Source organism: Podarcis melisellensis, assembly GCF_964234715.1.
Source record: "Podarcis melisellensis genome assembly, chromosome: 1".
Classification (NCBI taxonomy): domain Eukaryota; kingdom Metazoa; phylum Chordata; class Lepidosauria; order Squamata; family Lacertidae; genus Podarcis; species Podarcis melisellensis.
The window spans coordinates 80097971-80117761 of NC_138528.1; the positions used below are offsets into that span (position 1 = coordinate 80097971).

At 43.1% G+C, this 19791-nt stretch overlaps 1 protein-coding gene across 3 annotated transcripts; it reads right to left on the reverse strand.

Moving 5' to 3' along the window:
* Nucleotides 1-1372: 1372 nt before the first annotated feature.
* On the reverse strand, nucleotides 1373-10953 carry LOC309380889 (membrane-spanning 4-domains subfamily A member 12-like). 3 transcript variants are annotated; one of them, XM_081931082.1, is made up of 7 exons: nucleotides 10881-10953; nucleotides 9599-9837; nucleotides 7544-7663; nucleotides 5738-5794; nucleotides 3002-3139; nucleotides 2012-2134; nucleotides 1373-1598 (listed from the first exon to the last, which is right to left on the reverse strand). In XM_081931082.1, the coding sequence occupies exons 2-7, from the start codon at nucleotides 9803-9805 to the stop codon at nucleotides 1485-1487; spliced, it is 759 nt and encodes a 252-aa protein (XP_081787208.1). In that variant the 5' UTR covers nucleotides 9806-9837; nucleotides 10881-10953; the 3' UTR covers nucleotides 1373-1484. The 3 variants fall into 3 exon arrangements, with proteins under 3 accessions (XP_081787208.1, XP_081787210.1, XP_081787209.1); XM_081931084.1 differs by having other exon boundaries at nucleotides 9599-9711; nucleotides 10881-10896; XM_081931083.1 differs by lacking the exon at nucleotides 10881-10953 and having other exon boundaries at nucleotides 9599-10829.
* Nucleotides 10954-19791: the final 8838 nt, after the last annotated feature.

Below are 19791 nucleotides of genomic sequence, written 5' to 3' on the forward strand. Positions count from 1 at the left end.
AAGAAACAGTTGGCAGGGCCAGGGAGGTGATCAATCCCTCTTTATGAGAGGGGGTGGTCCCTGTCTGTTTGAAGGAGGCAGTGGTAAAACCAATCCTTAAGAAACCTTCCCTGGATTTGGAAAACCTAACTAACTTGCGACCAGTTGCTAATCTCCCTTTCCTGAGCAAAGTTTTGGAGCGAGTGGTTGCAGACCAGATCCAGGTGCTTTTGGAAGAAACTGTTTTTCTGGATCCATTTCAGTCAGGGTTTAGGCCCAGTTTTGGCACAGAAACTGCTTTGGTCACCCTGTATGATGACGTCTGTTGAGAGAGACAAGGGAAACATGTCCCTGTTTATTCTCCTCGGCCTCTCAGTGGCTTTTGATACCATTGACCATGGTATCCTTCTAGAGTGGCTGTCCGAACTAGGGGTGGGTGGCACTGCTTTGTGGTGGTTCCAGCCCTACATGGATGGTCATTCCCAGAGGGTGTTGCTCGGGGAATGCTTTTCAGCCCCATGGAACCTTCAGTGTGGGATTCTGCAGTGTTCAATCCTATCCCCAACGTTGTTTAACATCAACATGAAACCGCTGGATGGGGAGTATGTTGTCAGCAGTATGGTGATAACACTCAGCTCTATTTCTCCTTTACATCTGCAGGTGAAGCAGTGGAAGTGCTGGACCAGTGACTTGCCTTGATAATGGACTGGATGAGAGCCAACAAACTGAAACTCAATCCAGATAAGACTGAGGCACTGTTAGTGGGTGGTTCCCTAGACCGGATGGGTGGGAGATTGCCTGCTCTTGATGGGGTTATATTGATGGGGTTATACGACCTATAACGCCTTAAACAGCTCAGGACCGCAATACCTCAAAAACCGCCTCTTTCCATATGAACCTACCAGGACCCTGAGATCATCTTCTGAGGTCCTCCTCCATGTGCCGCCTCATCGAGAGGTCCGGAGGGTGGCAACAGGAGAATGGGCCTTCTCTGCAGTGACTCCCCGTCTGTGGAATGCTCCCCCCAGAGAAGTTCACCTGCTGCCTTCATTACACACCTTTAGGCACCAGGCAAAAACATTCTTTTTAAACCAGGCCTTTGGTTGACCTGATTGACATCTTATGCCCTTTTAAAATGTGTGGGGGGGGGTTATTGGGTGGTTGTTTTAATTTTGATTATGGATTTTGTGGTTTTATATTTTGATTTTATTTTGTAAACCGCCCCGAGACCTGCAGGTATAAAGCGATATATAAATTCAATAATCATAATAATCATAATAATAATCAGGTGTGCAACCCCCACTCCAACATCTGTGGTAATTCCATACCCTAACATTTTAGACTATTAATCAAATTGGGTAATCTACTAAAAATTGCAGCAACAGCACATAGCCTAGGTGGATAGATATATTTATGGTGGGGGGGGAGGGAGTTAATACATCAATAATATTTCACTCCCTGGCTTCTTGGAAGTGATATCTTTGATCGCTTTCCTCTTGGGTTCTTTAGCAAGCCTCTTCCTTGGAAGAAAGTGCAGCACTGGAGGCTGGAGGAGCAGGGTTGCCTTCAGCAGAATTCATACCACCTTGATAGATGGTGTACTGCATGAAAGTTATGGCCTGAAACACACACAAACATACATGGTTATGATGGTGTCCTTCTTTTCCATGTCACCCTGATCTAAATAATTGCTCTAAATTCTTAAAGCCCTCTGTAGCTGAACTCTACCAGTGCAGCTGATACCACACTGATAAGGAACAGGGTCATTCAAGCCTTTTGCAGCCATATCAAATGCTATTGCTGTACATGGGGGGTGCATGAATAAGGAACAGAAGACTTCCTAGGCTCCATCAGACTCGTGGTCCAGAACCATGGTCCTCTACTGTAGATAACAGCTGGCGATTCCAAGACAGCTGCAAAGGATGCCATGGGAGCCTGAAGGCATTTCTAAACCCCACGAATCAATATCTCCTCTGTACATTATTTTCAATATGATCTGCTTAATTTCTGAGCAAGGCTTTCCAATGCTTACCCTCTCATTGTTACAACAGACGGCCAGGCACCCAAAATGTGTTGTGGAAACTGCAATGCAGAACTCCAGGGAGGTGAACAAGAAGAGGAGGATTCCGAGACCAGTACCTATTTGGTAGCTTAGCTGCAAAGCGGAGGAGCAGGTGACATGACAACACGGACACAGCTCTGGGTACTAGAAAATCATCTCAGTGGTTTCAAGGCAGTTCATAAGAAAAATTCTGACCTGACAACACCAGTGAAAAATTCATGTGGAGAAGAGTTGGAGGCAGTGGTGACGACTATTTAGAATTGTTTGGGCAAGAGGTCATACTGACATACATCTGCCTCTTTGAATATAACACAGTAAGAAACAGGGCTGTGCAGCTGGGGCCTTCTTAGTATGTTTGCATTTTGCAGCCTCACAAAGCAAATCTCCAGGCATACAGTGAATAGGATTTAGAAGGCCCCGATACGTGTGGTGCACACATTAGGCTAAAAACCTCATTTGTGCCTTGCCACCTGCATGAAGGCTGCTAATATAGGATAGAACACAGAAGAACTACCCAATGTACATTCTGATCAATATATTATCAGGTTGTATGGCAGGTGAATCAGAAAAAAGTCCACTTAAGCTACACATAGTAGTTTTGCTATTGACCCTTCTGTGTCGTTGACATTTGCCTCTCTTTTCCAAAGAAGCAGCTAAAGAGAATATCTGGGAGCTACTGTGTCAAAAAACAAAGACACTATCAGCATTATACATTTAAAGCAGTACCATCCTACTTTAAACCATCACACCTTACCCAAAGAATCCCAGGAAGTTTTTTTTAAGGGTGCTGAGTGTTGTTTGTCTTCCCAAAGAGCTACAATTCCTAGAATTCCCAGAGGCTGGTCTCTTGAAGTGGGAACTGCTTGCAGCCCAAGCAAAGCTCAAGGTGGGTCTGGGTTTCTCTCCCTTTCTAAAGATTTTGCCCACAATGTCAACATTTTTTGGAACTTGTTCACCTACCTCACAAGAATATTTGTCTTGATTAAGATGATCACAATTTTTAAGAACAGAATTTAGGCATAGCTCCGTCAAATAGAGCACGATGCCAACTAATGCCATTATAGAACTTGTGATGTTCATTCCCACACTGCATTTCACCTGAAAGATACAATGAATCAGGCGACCAAAAACCAGAGGTCCATCTTCAAAGGCAAATAGTCTAATGAAGAGAGTCATACCCAAACGATGTGAAGAGAAATACCTGTTTTGCAAGAGACCTGAGTTCAAGCCATACTGAAGTTTTCATCAGAGGAAATTGAAATCTGAAGCAGTGTGAAGGATCTGTCAACCACATAAAACTGCAGGCTTCCTATTGTTTGTATTTGTGCTGAAGTTTGGAATGAACTAGTTCAGTCAAACGAAGTTCACTGAATTAGTTCAAAAATCTCTAAACGTCACCTGTAAGTAGTTCCCATAACTGCTAGGTGAACAGAACATGAACTAAGTTCAAACTGGAGGTGTAAGGGACGGAAAGAAGCACCTGGGCACACATAGAGAGTAATATAACTGAGGACTCAGCTACACTGGCAAAGAAAAAAATGCTTTATATGTGTTGTTTATGCATTCTAACACTAGATGGGGCTGTGGAGTCCCACTTTTGCCAACCCAATTTCTCATACAAAATTTGCAACGCGTTTAACTGAAACGCTTCTTTGATGTGTCTAGATCCAGTCTGAGTCTATGAAACTGGATTTGATGTACCTGGATAGCTCAGTTAGTTAGAGATCATGGTGCTGATAACACCAAGGTTGCAGGTTCAATCCCTGTATAGGACAGCTGCACATTCCTACATTGTAGGAGGTTGAACTAGATGCATAGTTCGCAGGTATGAGAACTTGCAAAGGGATGTCTGCAAAAGTGTTTGAGAAAACCCTCAAACAGCAGTACTTCAAGGACTGAGGTCTCTGTGTGTAGCTAGGCAAGCAAGGAGGGCATGCGTTCTACATAACAAATTGCCCCTTCGTGCTCCCCTCTACCATGTAGCCAGCAAGCAACGGTTGACATTCTTAGCCCCTGTAAACTCTACCAGGCTTTTATGCCCCCCCCCAGCAACATAATGACACCCTCCCATGATTACCACTTGATTTACTTTACTTCTGCTGGATGCATTTAGGATTTAGAACCCCACTTATCTGGGAGCAAGTCCAGTTGAATTCAATGGGGCTTACTTCTAAGTAGATGTGGTTAGGTTTGCACTACAATTCGCATTGACGGATGGAAAAAATATGGTGATGCTGCATAAGGGCACTTTTAAAAAGTTGGGTAACCAAAAGCAGGAGAGAAGTGACAGAGAAGCTATGTTTCTGAGCACAATTCAAAGTGTTGGTGCTGACCTTTAAAGCCCTAAACAGCCTCAGTCCAGTATACCTGAAGGAGTGTCTTCACCCCCATCGTTCAGCCCAGACACTGAGGTCCAGCGCCAAGGGCCTTCGGGTGATTCCCTCGCTGCGAGAAGCCAAGTTACAGGGAACCAGGCAGAGGGCCTTCTCGGTAGTGGCGCCTGCCCTGTGGAACGCCCTCCCACCAGATGTGAAAGAGAACAGCAACTACCAGACTTTTAGAAGACATCTGAAGGCAGCCCTGTTTAGGGAAGCTTTTAATGTTTGATGCATTACTGTGTTTTAATATTTTGCTGGAAGCCGCCCAGAGTGGCTGGGGAAGCCCAGCCAGATGGGCGGAGTATAAATAATAAATTTATTATTATTATTAATATTATCATCATCCCTCAATGGGTTGCCACCTTTTCTGTGATTTCCTAGGGAGCTGCAGTACCAAACGGCACGGCACTGAAGATCAAGCCAGTGGCGGAGATTCATGCTCCGGCATAGGGGGGGGATGGGGGTGAAGAGCAGGCGGGAGCATGGCTGGCACGTGTCCTGGGGGGGGGGTGACGCGCTGCCTGCGGGGGTGTGGTGCCCAGCACGGGCAGGGGGGCAGCTGCGATGGCACCGCACCAGGATTACGCTGCCGGGGGCGGTGTGCTCCGCCTGCACCCCTCTTCCTCCACCAGTGGATCAAGCCACAGACTCTTTTTTCTAAGAGCTGCTCTGGTGCTCAGGCAGCAAGGGGCCTGGGCCCTGGAACAAGATCCCCACTTTGAATCTCATGGTAGCACCTTCCAACCAGGGTTAGGATCAAGACGCGTTACTTGAAGGAACCCCGGCTACCCTCTGTTCTAGGCTGGCTGCAGATCTCGAGCACCAGTCTTACAGGCTGCTTTGGTTTACGATAAATGCACATAAGAATAGTGTAGACTGTTACTACAGTGCCCCTCCAGAGTACCTTTCAATTGCACATTCGTTATTATTTGTTCTCATGATGCTGTTGGGACAGTCACACATGATCCTGCTTTCTCATGTTTGCACGTGCAAACATTTTGAGGAAGTAAGACTGTATCGTTTCCAATCAGTGCATATCTTGTAACTTCCTGCTTGTAACTTTTGCCCTGCTTTTGCTATGCTATAGCCATTCAGACAGCAATAGTGCAATAGCATTAGGGAAGCACCACAGAACAAACTCATGCAGAATAAACCCATCACTAATACACTATTATTATGGCAAGACCATGCTGCAGAACCACCTGCAATAAAAAATCAGTCTGGAGGGGGCCATATACCCAGACATGTAACAAGAAGGCTAAGTTATTTGTTTGTTTATACAGCAACACAAACGAGGAGGGAATGGTGTGTATCTCACCAGGCTTGTATTAAGATATTTCTCAGCTGACACAGCCAGGGATCCAGAAACAATGAACTATTCAGGAGAAGAAAAAGAAAAGTTCATTTGGGTTGTTCACTAAAAAACAACATAACATTTTCCTGAGTCCCAACATCTTAGTACTTTGGGACTGATGTCAGATAGTAGCATATTTTCTTCTTTTACCAAAGAACAGCCAACTATTGGCTTTCTGACTATCTCTCCAACATAAATGCATTGAAAACTGACAAGGAGATTTGTTCGTTTGTTTTAATTAAAATGTTTTTGAACATGTGAATATGGCTTTGACATAAGATTCCCCTCTTCCTGGTGAACCATGTGTGCCAGTCCTTTGCAGTCCTGTGCAGAGAACTAAGCACCATTGCTGCAAAGGCTTTGCTGCAAAGGTTTTCCTGGATGGGGCAGGATGACTTATCTGCGTCAACCAAAAGCATTGCTTTTGGTAAACAAATGGAACTAAAAAACTTTCTACATTTCTTGGGAAAGCCCTCCTGGGATAGTACAACTTGGTTTCAATCTGCACTATATATTTAAAGCTGTGTTATAGTCACTTTAAATAGTCATGCCCCTCCCTCAATGAATCCTAGGAACTGCAGCTTGTCAAGGGAGCTGAGAGTTAAGGGTGTGGTGCACAGAGCTACAATTCTCTGAGTGGTTTAACAATCAGTTCCTCTTCCCATGGAACAGTGGGAACTGTAGGTCTGTGAAAGGAATAGGGGTCTCAGAGGCCTTAGCAAAACATTTCTGCTTGCCAGACAGAACAACCCCTGCTCTCTTGCTCCCCTGCACTGTTCAGGGGGTTATTGCCACCTTTTTGAGCAAATATGGGGAGGGTGGGGGCATGGGAAGGTGGAGAGCGGAGGAAGTCTCATTGTGCCAGTATGAATCCTGACACTGGCTTCCACTAGTGCAATAGCTTAGCTGACTCCAGCCTACAGACTTCACTTCTACATGAAAGAGTAAATGCTTTTGGGGACACCACTGGGGTGGAGGCAAGCAGGTTTCCTGCATGAGCACATTTCCTTCATCTATGTCTATTCCATTTCGCAGAACTACAGTGGTGCCTCGCAAGACGAAATTAATTCATTCCGTGCGTTTTGTCGTCTTGCGATTTTTTTCGTCTTGCGAAGCACGGTGTCGGGAAAGTTTTGGAAAAGCTTCAAAAATCACCAAAGTCTTTAAAAACCTCAAAAAAGGCTACCACACCACGTTCTATGAGTTGCTCCTCGAAGTCAAGTCGCAACTGTATTAACGGTGTTAAGAAAAAGGAAACAAACTTGCAAGACGTTTCCGTCTTGCAAAGCAAGCCCATAGGGAAAATCATCTTGCAAAGTAGCTCAAAAAACAAAAAACCCTTTCGTCTAGCGAGTTTTTTGTCTTGCGAGGCATTCGTCTTGCGAGGTACCACTGTATAAGGATATGTGTGCGTGCACACGCATGCATGAGAGAGAGAGAGATTATGACTTATTTACTAGCTATTAGTTCTCAATACAAAAAAAGTCAGCAATTGAATAGGAACATAATGGAGACTTCCTCTCCAAGGTCAAAGCTGTGCGCACACATCATACACCTAAAGCACCCCCCCCAAAAAAATGGGAACTGTAGTTTACCCTGCATGGAGCTACAATTCCTAGCACCCTTAAACTACAATTTAGGATGGTTGGGCGTGTGTGGAGGATGTGCTTTAAATGTGAATTAAATGTATGCTATGTATGCAGCCCTAAATTTCATGACCATGGACACTGAAACAGACTGGTCCTCAAAGACAAATAACCAACTACTTACAAATAGTCCAGCCCAGAATGGATAACCTCCAAGAGCAGCAAAAACCATATGGTAAGGTAAAAGGACAAGGGAGACAGCCCCAAAGCCAATGTGTACCAATCCAATCATGATCTGGATAACCTGGGAGAGAAAATTACACAAACAAGATCAAACAGTTTCCTGAGCCCTGATAAGAGGTAAAAAAACCCAAATCCCTGAATAATGACTTCAAGCTGCCCACACAGAAAAATAGTAAAGAGCATCTCAGGTCCCTAGATTGTGCGAGGAATATCCTCCTCTAAGTCCTTGTAATGGTGCCTGATAATTTGAACTTTTTCCATGGTTTATTCCTGTAGCTCGTGGCATCAATGAATGCGGCATAATTTGATATAAAGAGACCCCCATCATGGAACTACCTTTAATCCTGGTTACTAGTCTTTATTTTAAACATGCCCTGGAAGGTATGAGTAGATATCCTGACCTTGTAACACTTAATGTAAATATCAGCACACAAATTCTGTGTTACAGGGGTGCCAACCTTTTTTGGGGGGGGAGGTAAGCTCCACCCCACATAATGTTGCATGCACAACATTTGAATGGCAATGCCCATCAACTGGGGGGCAGCCCCATCAAATATTTTATTGGGGGTGGGGCAAAAAGAATTCGGCCCCTGGGAGTTGGCTCCTAAGCTGTGTTACTAGTAATGTTCAACTATTACCTCCTGTAGGAAAGAATCGGGTTTTGCACAGAATCTTCCTCCAAAGGTAAACAAAATAGCAAACAAAATAGCAAAATAGCAAACAGGCAGAAACTTGGATATAAACAATGGCATAAAGCAGAAGTTTTCAACCTTTTTGAGTCCATGGCTCCCTTGACCAACTACGGTACCTTTTTTCTGCAGCACCCCTGTGGGAGTCAGGAGCCCAATTATGTCACCCCTTCCTTGCAGAGCTGGCAGCCTCTCACCCTTTTTCAAACACCCTCCCTTGTGGAGTCTTCCCTCAGCCTCCTCTCCTCTCCCCCAGCTGCCACCCTTGGTCTCTGAGCTGAAAACAGAGGTGCCTCCCTGAGGCCCCATTCACTTGTGGAGCTCATAGCCAGGGCTGTTGCAACAAACAGCTGCACAAGCCTTTGGAGGCAGAGAAGTGAGAGGGCATCAGAGGAGGCAGGTAAGGAAAGAAGGACAGAGGCCAGTGTTGCCCGTGGTACCCATGACCATCATTCAAGGCACCCCAGGATGCCATGGCACACTGGTTGAAAACCACTGTCATAAAGGAATAAAGGACACTCACCCAAAAAGAACCCTCTTTTTTGAACATTGGTTCAACCCCCCCAAAAAAACCCCCAGGTTTTCAGTGGTTGGGTAGCTGAAAGCTACACCAGGACCCCATCTTTGCTTCTCAATGATCTCAAGGATCAGTTGTATGCTTCACTGAACACAGACCAAAAGAATGAGAGGGATATATTTTTTGTGGACGGCTTGTGCAGAATTTTAAGGGAAGAGCTTAACTCTTGCAGGAGGCACAGATTTCTGATCTCTGACTTTGTGTTTGATTAGGCCTCAGGATAAGGTATGCATTGCTTTTTCTTCATAGTATGGATACCGTGGCAAATTGTCATGCCCACTCTTGAGGTTTTGGGGATAGTTAGGGATCCTATTTGCTCTCAAGATCAAGATGCATATGTTGTGTGATTTGCTGCCCACTTATTGTCTCACCTTTATTCTTGTAGATATACCCCTGCTTTAAGTCATTTACATACTGTCTTCTCCTCTGATTTGTAGAGGAATAGTGTCTTCTTGTAAACTGAAGACTTTGCATTGCCATTTGCCAGGGACTGGTTCATCTGTAATACTCTTAACTACTTAAATATTCCATTGAATAAGTCACCCAGCCAGCCCAAACATTTTTAAATACATCTAACAAATCCCCATTGGATAAGAGAATAATTGAGACCATCCTTTGCATTAGCCTCTTGAACCTGTTGATAAGATTAGTCGTTTCTGCACTGACATCACTCTTGCAGGGAAACCACTGAACATAAGCCTGAACATGAGCAAATCTCAATTTCACTTACCCCCATAGATTTGGTCTCTACATAGCGGAGTGTCTCCATGGCTCCCACCTGCTCGTTCTGCTGAGGCTGGTTATCAGGGCCTCCAAGCTGCTGACCTCCATAGAGAACTGTCTCTGGTAGTTGGAGAACAGTATTTGAGGCCCCCTGGCCTGCCTGGTTTATGTTGTTACAATTTGGGGGAAGGAACACTATGGTTCTGTTAGCCATCGCTGCTGGATCTGTTGCCTTCTCTGAGATGTCTGTAAAAACAACCTTTATCAACAAATAAATGAACTGAGGCTGTAAAATGGAGGGGTGGAAATGGAAGCAAGAGGAGGATGTGAACAACCAGGTGTGAAAGAGGACAGAGTGTGAAAGAAGGAAGACAAAGAACTTGGAGGAAGCATGAAGGGCTGAATGGTCTGAGGAAGAGGAAATACTAATGTTCCTGCAGCTGCTACTCTACCATCTTACTTCTCTGTTTCATTTAATTGCATTGTACACAGGTTGTACATTGACAATAAAGGTATTATTAATACACACACACACACACACAGAGAGAGAGAGAGAGAGCGCCAGAGGTGTCAAATTGTGCCCAACATTGGAAGGTAAGAGAGAGGAGGATGGGCTGGGGTGGGGTGGAAGGGCTCGGCCTCTTCCGCCCCCTCAAGATTGGGATTACCCAGCCCCATCCCAAATACTTTTTTTGGGGGGGGGGGAGGTTGAAGATGCCCTGGCCCTATAGAGCTTGTGCCTAGGCATTCAACACTTCCACCTCCAGTTCTCCTTTCCCACCAGGTCTGCTGTTGAGCCAGGAAGACTCATTGAGAGAGAATCACCCAGCACGGAAGCTATAACTGCTTAGAAACTTGAACACCTACTCGAGTAAGCACAACTGTTGTGGATGCATTCACTTGAGGGTAGCCCTTTGTACTGGTTCCAGAGGAACTAGCAGGGATGCCACCAGAGACAGAATCGTAAGGTGCATCACAATATCTTTCTCTGCCTATGCAGGCCATTCCCATTTTGACTGGCCAATACCTCCCCAAACTGAGATTCTGGAGAGTGATCACACTTGCCCAGTGGATGAATTCTCAGATAGAAGACCTTCTACATGTTCTGCTTTGGTTGAACTAGTAACTTCTGTTCCCTAGAGTGGTCCTGGCTGTTCAGTAGTGAGGAGAAAGACCTCTGCATGGTATCACAAGCACCCTGTTATTCCTTCAAGCTTTTCAGAACTGAGCCCTGGATCAAATCAAGCCTATGCCCCCAAATTCATTTAACTCAGTCAAACTGTACTTACACAACACTTCTTGATGAGCTTCTTCTCAGCCTGCCAGGGTGAATGTAATGCTGAGCGTAAAATGGAAGTGGGGTGGTATTTATTCAGTTTCAGGCAGAACCTATTCAAGATGTGGTCACATCATCTACCAACACAAACCACCTGTGCTTCTTACACAGGCACTGGAAATATTGCAGCTATCCATTCTTGACCAAGTTATTGTAAGTGAAGTCAAAGCTGTAATATCTTCAAAATAAGTTTCCAGGTGTTCTTCCTCCCTGCAGAAGAATTGTTAGCACAAGAAGATCCTTTTTCCAACTCTCAATTTACATGCTCTTTTCACTTAAAAACTTGTAGCGAGGGTCAGCTGATGGATGTCTATTGAGTTTCTTATTAGAAAGTTCACAATATTCATAGTACTGAATGCCCCCATACCTTCTGCCATTGTTGTGATCAAGGTATTAACAGACAATTTAATTTGATTGAAAATTCTTTAGTTAATTATCATAGCTAGTATTCAGCACCCTGTACTGATTATTCCACTACAGCTGAGCTAAAATTTCCCAACAAATAATTTTCTGACAATTTTTTTGAAAATTTCCTTTTTTTTGGACTCCTCCTGAGCTATTACAAAAAAATCTTGTCCTCCCTTACAGACTACAGTGGCGCCTCACAAGACGAAATTAATTTGTTCCGCAAGTTCTTTCGTCTTGCGAGTTTTTCGTCTGGCGAAGCACGGTTTCCCATAGGAATGCATTGAAAATCAATCAATGCGTTCCTATGGAAACCGCCTTCAGACCAGGTCCGGGGACAGTCTGTCCCCCGACCTCTTCTGAAGGCTGGGGGGGGGCGGACAAGGGCTTTTCTTCCCACCCCCAGCATTTTAAAAAAAACCCGGGACAGCAGAGGACTTCTCCGCTGTCCCAAGGTTTTTTAAAGCAAGCCCATAGGGAAATTCGTCTAGCGAAGCGATGCAAAAACCGAAAAACCCTTTCGTCTTGCGGGTTTTTCGTCTTGCGAGGCATTCGTCTTGCGGGGCACCACTGTATTTGGCAAAATGGCCTTCCTTAGTTTGCCATTCTTGAATTTTGAACACAACTGTAGATTCATTTTTTTAAAAAAAATGTTTAAGATTATTTTAGTATTTTTAAAATAAAAAATAAAAAAGATTTTTCACTAATAAAATACTCTTTTCAAATATTTTCCAATATTCACTGAAGAAATCAATTTCCCTCCCACCCTTCCATGGTTTTCTCATGTTTATTATTTGCTGCTACATATTATATTTAATCTATACCTTATTTTCCCAACTTTATTTTCAAAATAACTTTTACTGCTGAACTTACTCCAAACCTGCTAGTGTACTAACATGTTTACAATAATTTTTAAAATAATCTACAAACATTTTCCAATTGTCCCTAAAGGTTGCTTCATTTTGTTCTCTGATTTTACTAGTACAGCAATATTTTAGAATTGTTTGGGCTTCCCTGCTTCCTCTTCTGGCCTTCCTCTTAGTCCATTGAGTCTATCCCTTAATCCACTGAGTCCATCCCATAGTCCATCCCTCATCCATCCACATGAACTAGCAACAGTTTCATTCAACTTTAAGTGAGCTGAAATTTCTCAGAATAAGTTTTTAAAAAACAACACCAACTGTTCATAAATTTTACCAACCCTCACAATAATATTTGGCAACCCTTCCTTTTCACTCTTTCCAAATGTCTGCACAGGTGTTCAGTAGTTTAGGCTGCAAAAAAGAGAGAGTAAATGACCCCTGGATGGTTAAGTCCAGTCAAAGGTGACTATGGGGTTCATCTCGCTTTCAGGCCAAGGGAGCTGGTGTTTGTCCGCAGACAGCTTTCCAGGTCATGTGGCCAGCATGACTAAACCACTTCTGGTGCAATGGGACACCATGATGGAAACCAGAGTGCACGGAAACGTCGTTTACCTTCCTGTGGTACTTATTTATCTACTTGCACTGGCGTGCTTTTGAACTGCTAAGTTGGCAAGAGCTGGGACAGAGCAACGGGAGCTCACTCTGTTGCGGGGATTCGAACCGCCAACCTTCTGATCAGCAAGCCCAAGAAACTCAGTGGTTTAGACCACAGTGCCACCCATGTCCCCTCCTAATCCAAACCATGTTCCGAGCAGCCATTCCATGAATCTGCTTCTCTCCAAGACACAGGCCATTTTTTTCTACAAAAGATTATTGCATGAAAAATATTCGAGCTGTGCATGAACTCATGGTAGTTTTCTGTACTTGACTTTGCATCAAGCTCTTTTGTTGAAAAGTATGAGAAACTCTTTTAATAAGCACTGTAGCAAAATGCCCATTCCCCGTTTTCACTGCTTTATTTGGTGCTGACTAAAGGAACAATTTTCACTGTTTTCAGGAGACAGTGGAAAGTTCAACAGCAGGGGAATCACCAGTGCTCCTCTGTCTCCTTCATTCTGCCTAGGGCCAAGCTGAAATTTCTCTAGTGCCCCAGAACAATGCAGCTTGACAACAACATAATTCTGTGGGACAGCTTGCATTTCTTAGTACAGAAAGAATGGATCTGATGTGTAGAGATTTTTCCTGTTCTGATCAATTTAAGAGTGTTCTAGAAGGTTTCTTTCTATGTGAAAGAAACAGGCAGAAGGTTTCTGTTGTTTGGGTTATTCCTTCTGAGAAACTGAGTACAGCTAGTTTAAACTGCTTCTGTTATCTTTCTGTCAAGGTCATGTTGACTATAATAGTGAGGCCAGAAGGAGCCTGGGCTTTCACTCACTTTCTATCTCTCTTCCTTCTGATGTGGTGTTGTATACATAGTATGCTTAGTGTTAAGTTTTAGCCTTGTTATAAGTTTATAAGTTTTTGTAAGTGCTGCAACTGGATTTTTTATGTGCCAATCCTGAATGTATTGGATTTGTGACCATTATGCTCATTTGCCTTCAGTAGCAGTAAAGCTCTGCTGGATGAAGTACAAATGCCTCTGGTCTATTTTTTTGGAATCCTGGAATGTGTTTAAGTTTGTCCTCCTCCACACAGCACAGCATTCTGGTGGGTGGGTGGGTGGGAGATGGTATTATCTCCCCTTCCCAACTGTTCTACGGAATGATGCTACTTTATGGCATAGGCAATCTGAAACCTGAAGACTGAGACCCAAGCTATTTTTAATGTCTTATTTTGAACTACTTACTCTGTTTTCTTTCTTATCTTATCTTTCTTATTGTTATTATTATTCAAACAAACAAACAAACAAACAAACATAACATCAGGCTAAGAGTAATAATAAGAACAGTCATAAAAGCAAGAAGAATAAAATTACAAGATAATAAAATCATAATCATAATAGAAAGCTTAAGAAAGAATGATGGGTGTCTATATATTCCATAGTGGAACGCAAGGTTCATATTTGTACCAAACATAGCAAATAATCATGAATGTCAACAAATAAACTCATACTTAGTGGGAATGTGTCAACCATGAGATTGTAACAGAAGGATGGATTTGTGCATTTCAGTTCTCTCAGTGTCTTATATTTCTAATATTAATTTCAGTTCACATTTGTGCATCAATTTGTGATAATTATTATTTTTTAAATACTCATGAAAATATTGCAACATTTTAGTGCGAATTTCTCATAATATACACATTTTTTATGAGTTTTGATTAAGGTACACATTTTTGCGAAACATTTCTCATAATATAATAATTTTTTATATAGCAATTTCACTAATATTTTAATGCACATTTCTCCCTAATATATACATTTTTATATGCATTATTTGAGGGGAGAAGTGCACCACAAAATTTAGAAAAGTGTGAATTCTGAAGGATGACCGTGGTTGTTTTTGTTTTTACTTTTGGTTCTTATATCATTTTGGAAAATGTGAATTTGATAGGCTTTAAATTTTTTCATCCATCCATAATAAGAATACATATGCCATTCCTTCCAGTATTTAACTCAAAGAAGCTAACAGGAGAAGCGGTAAAAACAAAACAAAACAAGGTGCAGTATAATCATAAATGTACAGGTGAAACAGGTTATTAAAATATGTCACACAGAGGTTGGAAGATTTTACACATTAAAAACTAGTAGCACTAAAACAGAAAGATGCTATGTGATAGAAGGTTGTTAAGACAAAAGCATTTTCAGTTTGCGGTGGAAAGATGCAGGCAGATGTTGACAGCATATAAATCTTCTCTGCAAATACACATTTGCAGGTCTCCTCTTCCACCATCCCATCCCTGAAGATGACTCCCTGGTGAAACAGCTAACACAACATCCAATATCGTTAGCCAAGATCGCTAATTCTATTAAATCATTCAGAAGCAGAAGCAGCATAAGTTTACTCTTGCAAAAGAGAATTGTCTAGTGAGACTGTGTAATCGTAATCATAACAACATAAATAAGGAATGTTCTTGGACCAGACTAGTTATTTCCCAATCTGATGCCTCTCCAAAGAGATTCGCTCGAGAATGATAAACATGGACCTGGTTTCTTAGGCACTGAAATAATAAGATGCAGCATAAGATACCATGTTGTTATGAGTTTGGGGAGGGCAGACCCCCCTCCCCTAATCTCTACGTTCAGTGAAGGGTCAGACTTTGAGCAGACTCATATATTGATGAATTTAGCAAGGGCTGGGCATAACACCAGGTTAACTTCTTCATGAGCCTGCAGATGACTTGCTGGGGGTGGTTTGTTGCTGCAACACTGGTGCTGATGGACTGCATGCCATCAGCCAGGAAGAAGGTTCTGCCAAGCACACAGGGAGAAGTTGCCAGGCTCACAGGGAATATGAGTCACCACAGGGAGCGGTGCCCTTTGCGAGAGGCTTTTGAAATGGAGGTTGCAGAGAGACTGGAAGCAGAAGGGGAGGAGTTGTTTTCTACAAAGGCTGCTGAGAACAAGATGGAGGAAGTAGGCAGAACTTCATGTGCGCTGGCTGTGAGAGGCTGCCCCATGAGGCTGGGGGCCATGACTGGCTGCTGCTCTGCTTTGGACGCAAGCTTGCTGAAGCAAGAGATGAGCAACAAAGCACACTCTTGGAATGGAATGTTCTTCCTCTGTTCCATTGAAGGCTTCAGGTGTAAATATGTGTAAAATAAACCATATTTCTTAAAGACACTCATCTCCGCTGTGCCTCATTCCAAAAGAACACAAGTTCCAAAGTGCCAAGACTTCTGGAATCTCTTGTTACAATATAGCTTATGCAACATCCTGCAAAAGAAGATAATGAGGAACCTTGTTATCTGTTCTAATTCTTTCTTTTCCCTTTTTTGGAATTGTATAATTTCGAACGTTATTTACTGTCTGTTATGACAGTATGCTATAATTGAGAGTAGGGCGGGTGGAAGTGAGATAATCCTCACCCATAAGTTGATATGTTGAATTGAATTTTCTGCACACTCAGACAGGAGCAGGCAGCTTCTGTTCTATAGAAGGTAGAGGCTTCTAAATGTGGTCAAAACACGCTGTTATTCAAACCTTGCAGAGCTATGCCCTAGATGAAAATTAATTTGACTTCCTCTGAAAGTACTGATTTAACATTTCTTCTTGTGTTTCTTCACAGCCTCCAAGCATATGTACAATCTCACCAAGAAATAATAAGAAGTGAAAGCAGTGCTTCAGGTGGTACTAAAGTGGAAGCAGGGTGGCTTTTAAAAATATATGCAGGAACCACAGTTGCCACACCTGACATTTTCTAGAAAATTTCCTACAGGAAAAACACGAGAAACTTACAGTAGGCTCAGCCAGGTGAAGGCTTAAGATCACAAGCGGGTTATTTAAATATCATAAATGTGTTGTTGGCAACAGGATTCCCCTCCCCAAAGGGTAAATCTGGATTAGATGGGTTAAAAATATAGGCTAACTGATGATGTCATGTGAGTGCTATGAAAAACTTACATGAGGGACACCGATCTCACCATAAAGACCCATCTAGAAGCACCCTTAGACTGAAGGGTGGGGGTGGGGAACCAAGTACACCTTAACAAAATTTGCCATATACTAGTTCCCCAAATCTGGGCAGACTAATTTGCATGATATGCAAATCATTTGCTAATTATACAAATCGTGTGTTGGGCTAGGAAATGTTCAAACAGCCACTCTTAGCTCCCATATTCCAATGCCAAACCATTTCTTGAAATGGATGGTTCAGTTTTCTTTGAAACTTTTGGATGCAACATGTATTTGAACTTGTGAGGAGAATCAGAACTTACAGGGTTAAACAGTTCTGAGTGACGTCTCACATTCTGAGGTGTGGTTATATTCACATACGGGAATCTTCCTTTGTGTGAGTTCTCTTTCGGTTTCGACTGAAGAGGCGAAAGGGATGCCTGCTCTTTCGCCGGGCTGATTTACGATGTTTTTCTACGCAATAAAAGACTGTTGGAGATAAGCGAGAAGCTTGCAATCTGATTTATTATCCACACACGGCAACAGTTTCTCCCGCTGCCTAAACTCTGCTGGGACTATGCTAAGAGAGCTAATGAGTTTTTCTATCGGCACAGAAGCACAGTGGCTCAGAAGAAACGTGCCGGACGCCATCTTAATTTCACAGAACTGTGGTTTGGGGGGCTTGGCCCCTGATGTGTGCCTGCCAGGTGCTCTGATTCTCCAGCCTCCCAGGGCAGTGAGTCTTTGAAACTAAGAGCCTCAGTGTGTCTCTTGGGAGTGCTGCTGTGTTGTCTAATTCAACCCCCCCTTAAAAGAAAACTTCTTGCCCTTCGAGTTTACGCATGTATAGTAACAGATGTGAAAAGTCCTAGTCCCATTTTCATTCCAATATGTGTGGTGGTCAGGGGTGGAGCCAGACAGGTGGAATCACATTGTCTTCAACATATTCACTTCTCACCTCAGCTGTATACAGTGGTACCTCAGGGTAAGAACTTAATTCGTTCCGGAGGTCCGTTCTTAACCCAAAACTGTTCTTAACCTGAGGTACCACTTTAGCTAATGGGGCCTCCCGCTGCCACAGCCGCGTGATTTCTGTTTTATCCTGAAGCAAAGTTCTTAACCCGAGGTACTATTCTGGGTTAGCAGAGCCTGTAACCTGAGGCGTCTGTAACCTGAAGTGTGTGTAACCTGAGGTACCACTGTACTCATGTTTGCTCCATGTTTATAATCGGCTGAGATCCAGCTTCTTCGACATCTTTTAGAAGTTGTGGTACTCTTGACTGGTTTTGTTGTCCTTGCTCTTGCTTCTACGAGCTCCTATGAGTCTATCCTACCTAGTGTAGGTAGGATAGGCAGACACTTGGAAACACAACTTTTGAGTCCTTCAGCTGAAGTGCCATGCACAGGGGAGCCTATTAAACACTTTGCAGGATTTGTGGTCCTTTGAAGATGAAGCTGTCTTCCCACATGCCTGCCTCACAGCTCTGGAACAGTCTGGGCAAGAGCCTGCAGTATTTACATCTAGCCTTGCCTATAGCCTGTTGTGGAGCTGCAAAAGAGGCAAGCATTGGAGAGACAGCTTCATTTCCCACCAGTGATTAAGGCCCCAAATACAGGAGAGTCTGTGGCCATCAGAACTTGTCCAGGGAGGTGCAGGCATCTAAGCACGTTTAGCGGCTTTTTGTGATACTGGTAGCACTATGCTCTGTGTAAACAAGTAAGGTGGTTTACTGAAAATAGATGGGATAGTTTTAGATCCTCCTTAATGAAGGAGGACATCTTACTCTATCCCAGCTCTAATAAACTAATGGTGAAGGATAGAAGGATCTGACAATTTCTGTTCCCTCAGTTTCTCTTTATCCCAATCTGAAATTCATTTCTCCACATTTCTGCAGCAATCCGCATTAAGAAAATCCTCAGGAACATTCTTCAGTATTCTAGTGTGAATTTCTCCTAATAAACATGCTTCTTGTATGCAGTTTTTACTAGTGTTTACATTTTTGCAAGCAATTGCTCCGAATATAATGCATTTTTATTTGATTTTCACAAATATATCCAGTATAATCAATGTGTCCCCCCTCTGTGGGGGATAGTCAAGGGTACACAATACCAACACCTCTTTTTGTTGTTGTTAAAAAGTGTGGCACTTACTGTAGCAACTTCATTGTGAGTATCAGAAGCTGTTTTTCTAGGGAAAAAGCACAGATTAAAATGCACTTTCCCCTAAAATATGCAGTTTTGTAAGCATTCATTAGTTGGAGAACTGCATCACAAATTTCATATAAGTGAGAATTTCAAAGGATGTATGTGTTTTGGTCAGGTGCACTGAGTTCTGCCCAACATTGTGGGCGCCTGATGGAGTGACCCACTGCAGCGCATGACACGTTGGTTCACCCAGCCAGGCACCCACCGCGAAAGTTTTGTGGGTGCCTCAGCCCCCTCCCCAGCCTATGGTTTCAGTCATTTTTATCTGATTCTCACAAGCAGAAGACAGGGGCAGAAAATCTGTACCATAAAATGGCATGTGAGATTTCACATTGTTGAACTTTTGCCCATACACAAAATTCCACATCACTGGCTGCAGTCATGTGCATGAACAGTAGCATATAGGGAAACTAGGGAAGATGGGAACCACACTTTCAAGCTTTCATTGCAACCCTTGATGCTGCTACATGGTGGGGAGTTATGTAGGTAGTAGAACATTCATTAGATCATTTCTGAGCAAGTGCAGCAAAGTCTAGGGATGGTAGATGTGGAACTACATTTTCCATGATGCCTGGTGGCCTTGAATATACTGTAGAATCAGCCCCAAATTAGTTACTACGAAAGGCAACAGCATCCATAGAACATGAGAAGACAGGGAGTGAGATAGAAGCTACAGTAGAGGAACCCAAAACAGAGCCATTAGAGATTGTTCTGGTGTCTGGAGGAATCTGGGTTTGAGTTTAAATGGACCCCCCACCCCCCAATTATCCAGCCTTGGCCCATCCCTGTTAGATTTGGAGGACAGATATAGACATAATTGCAGGTATTGAGCAGAATCA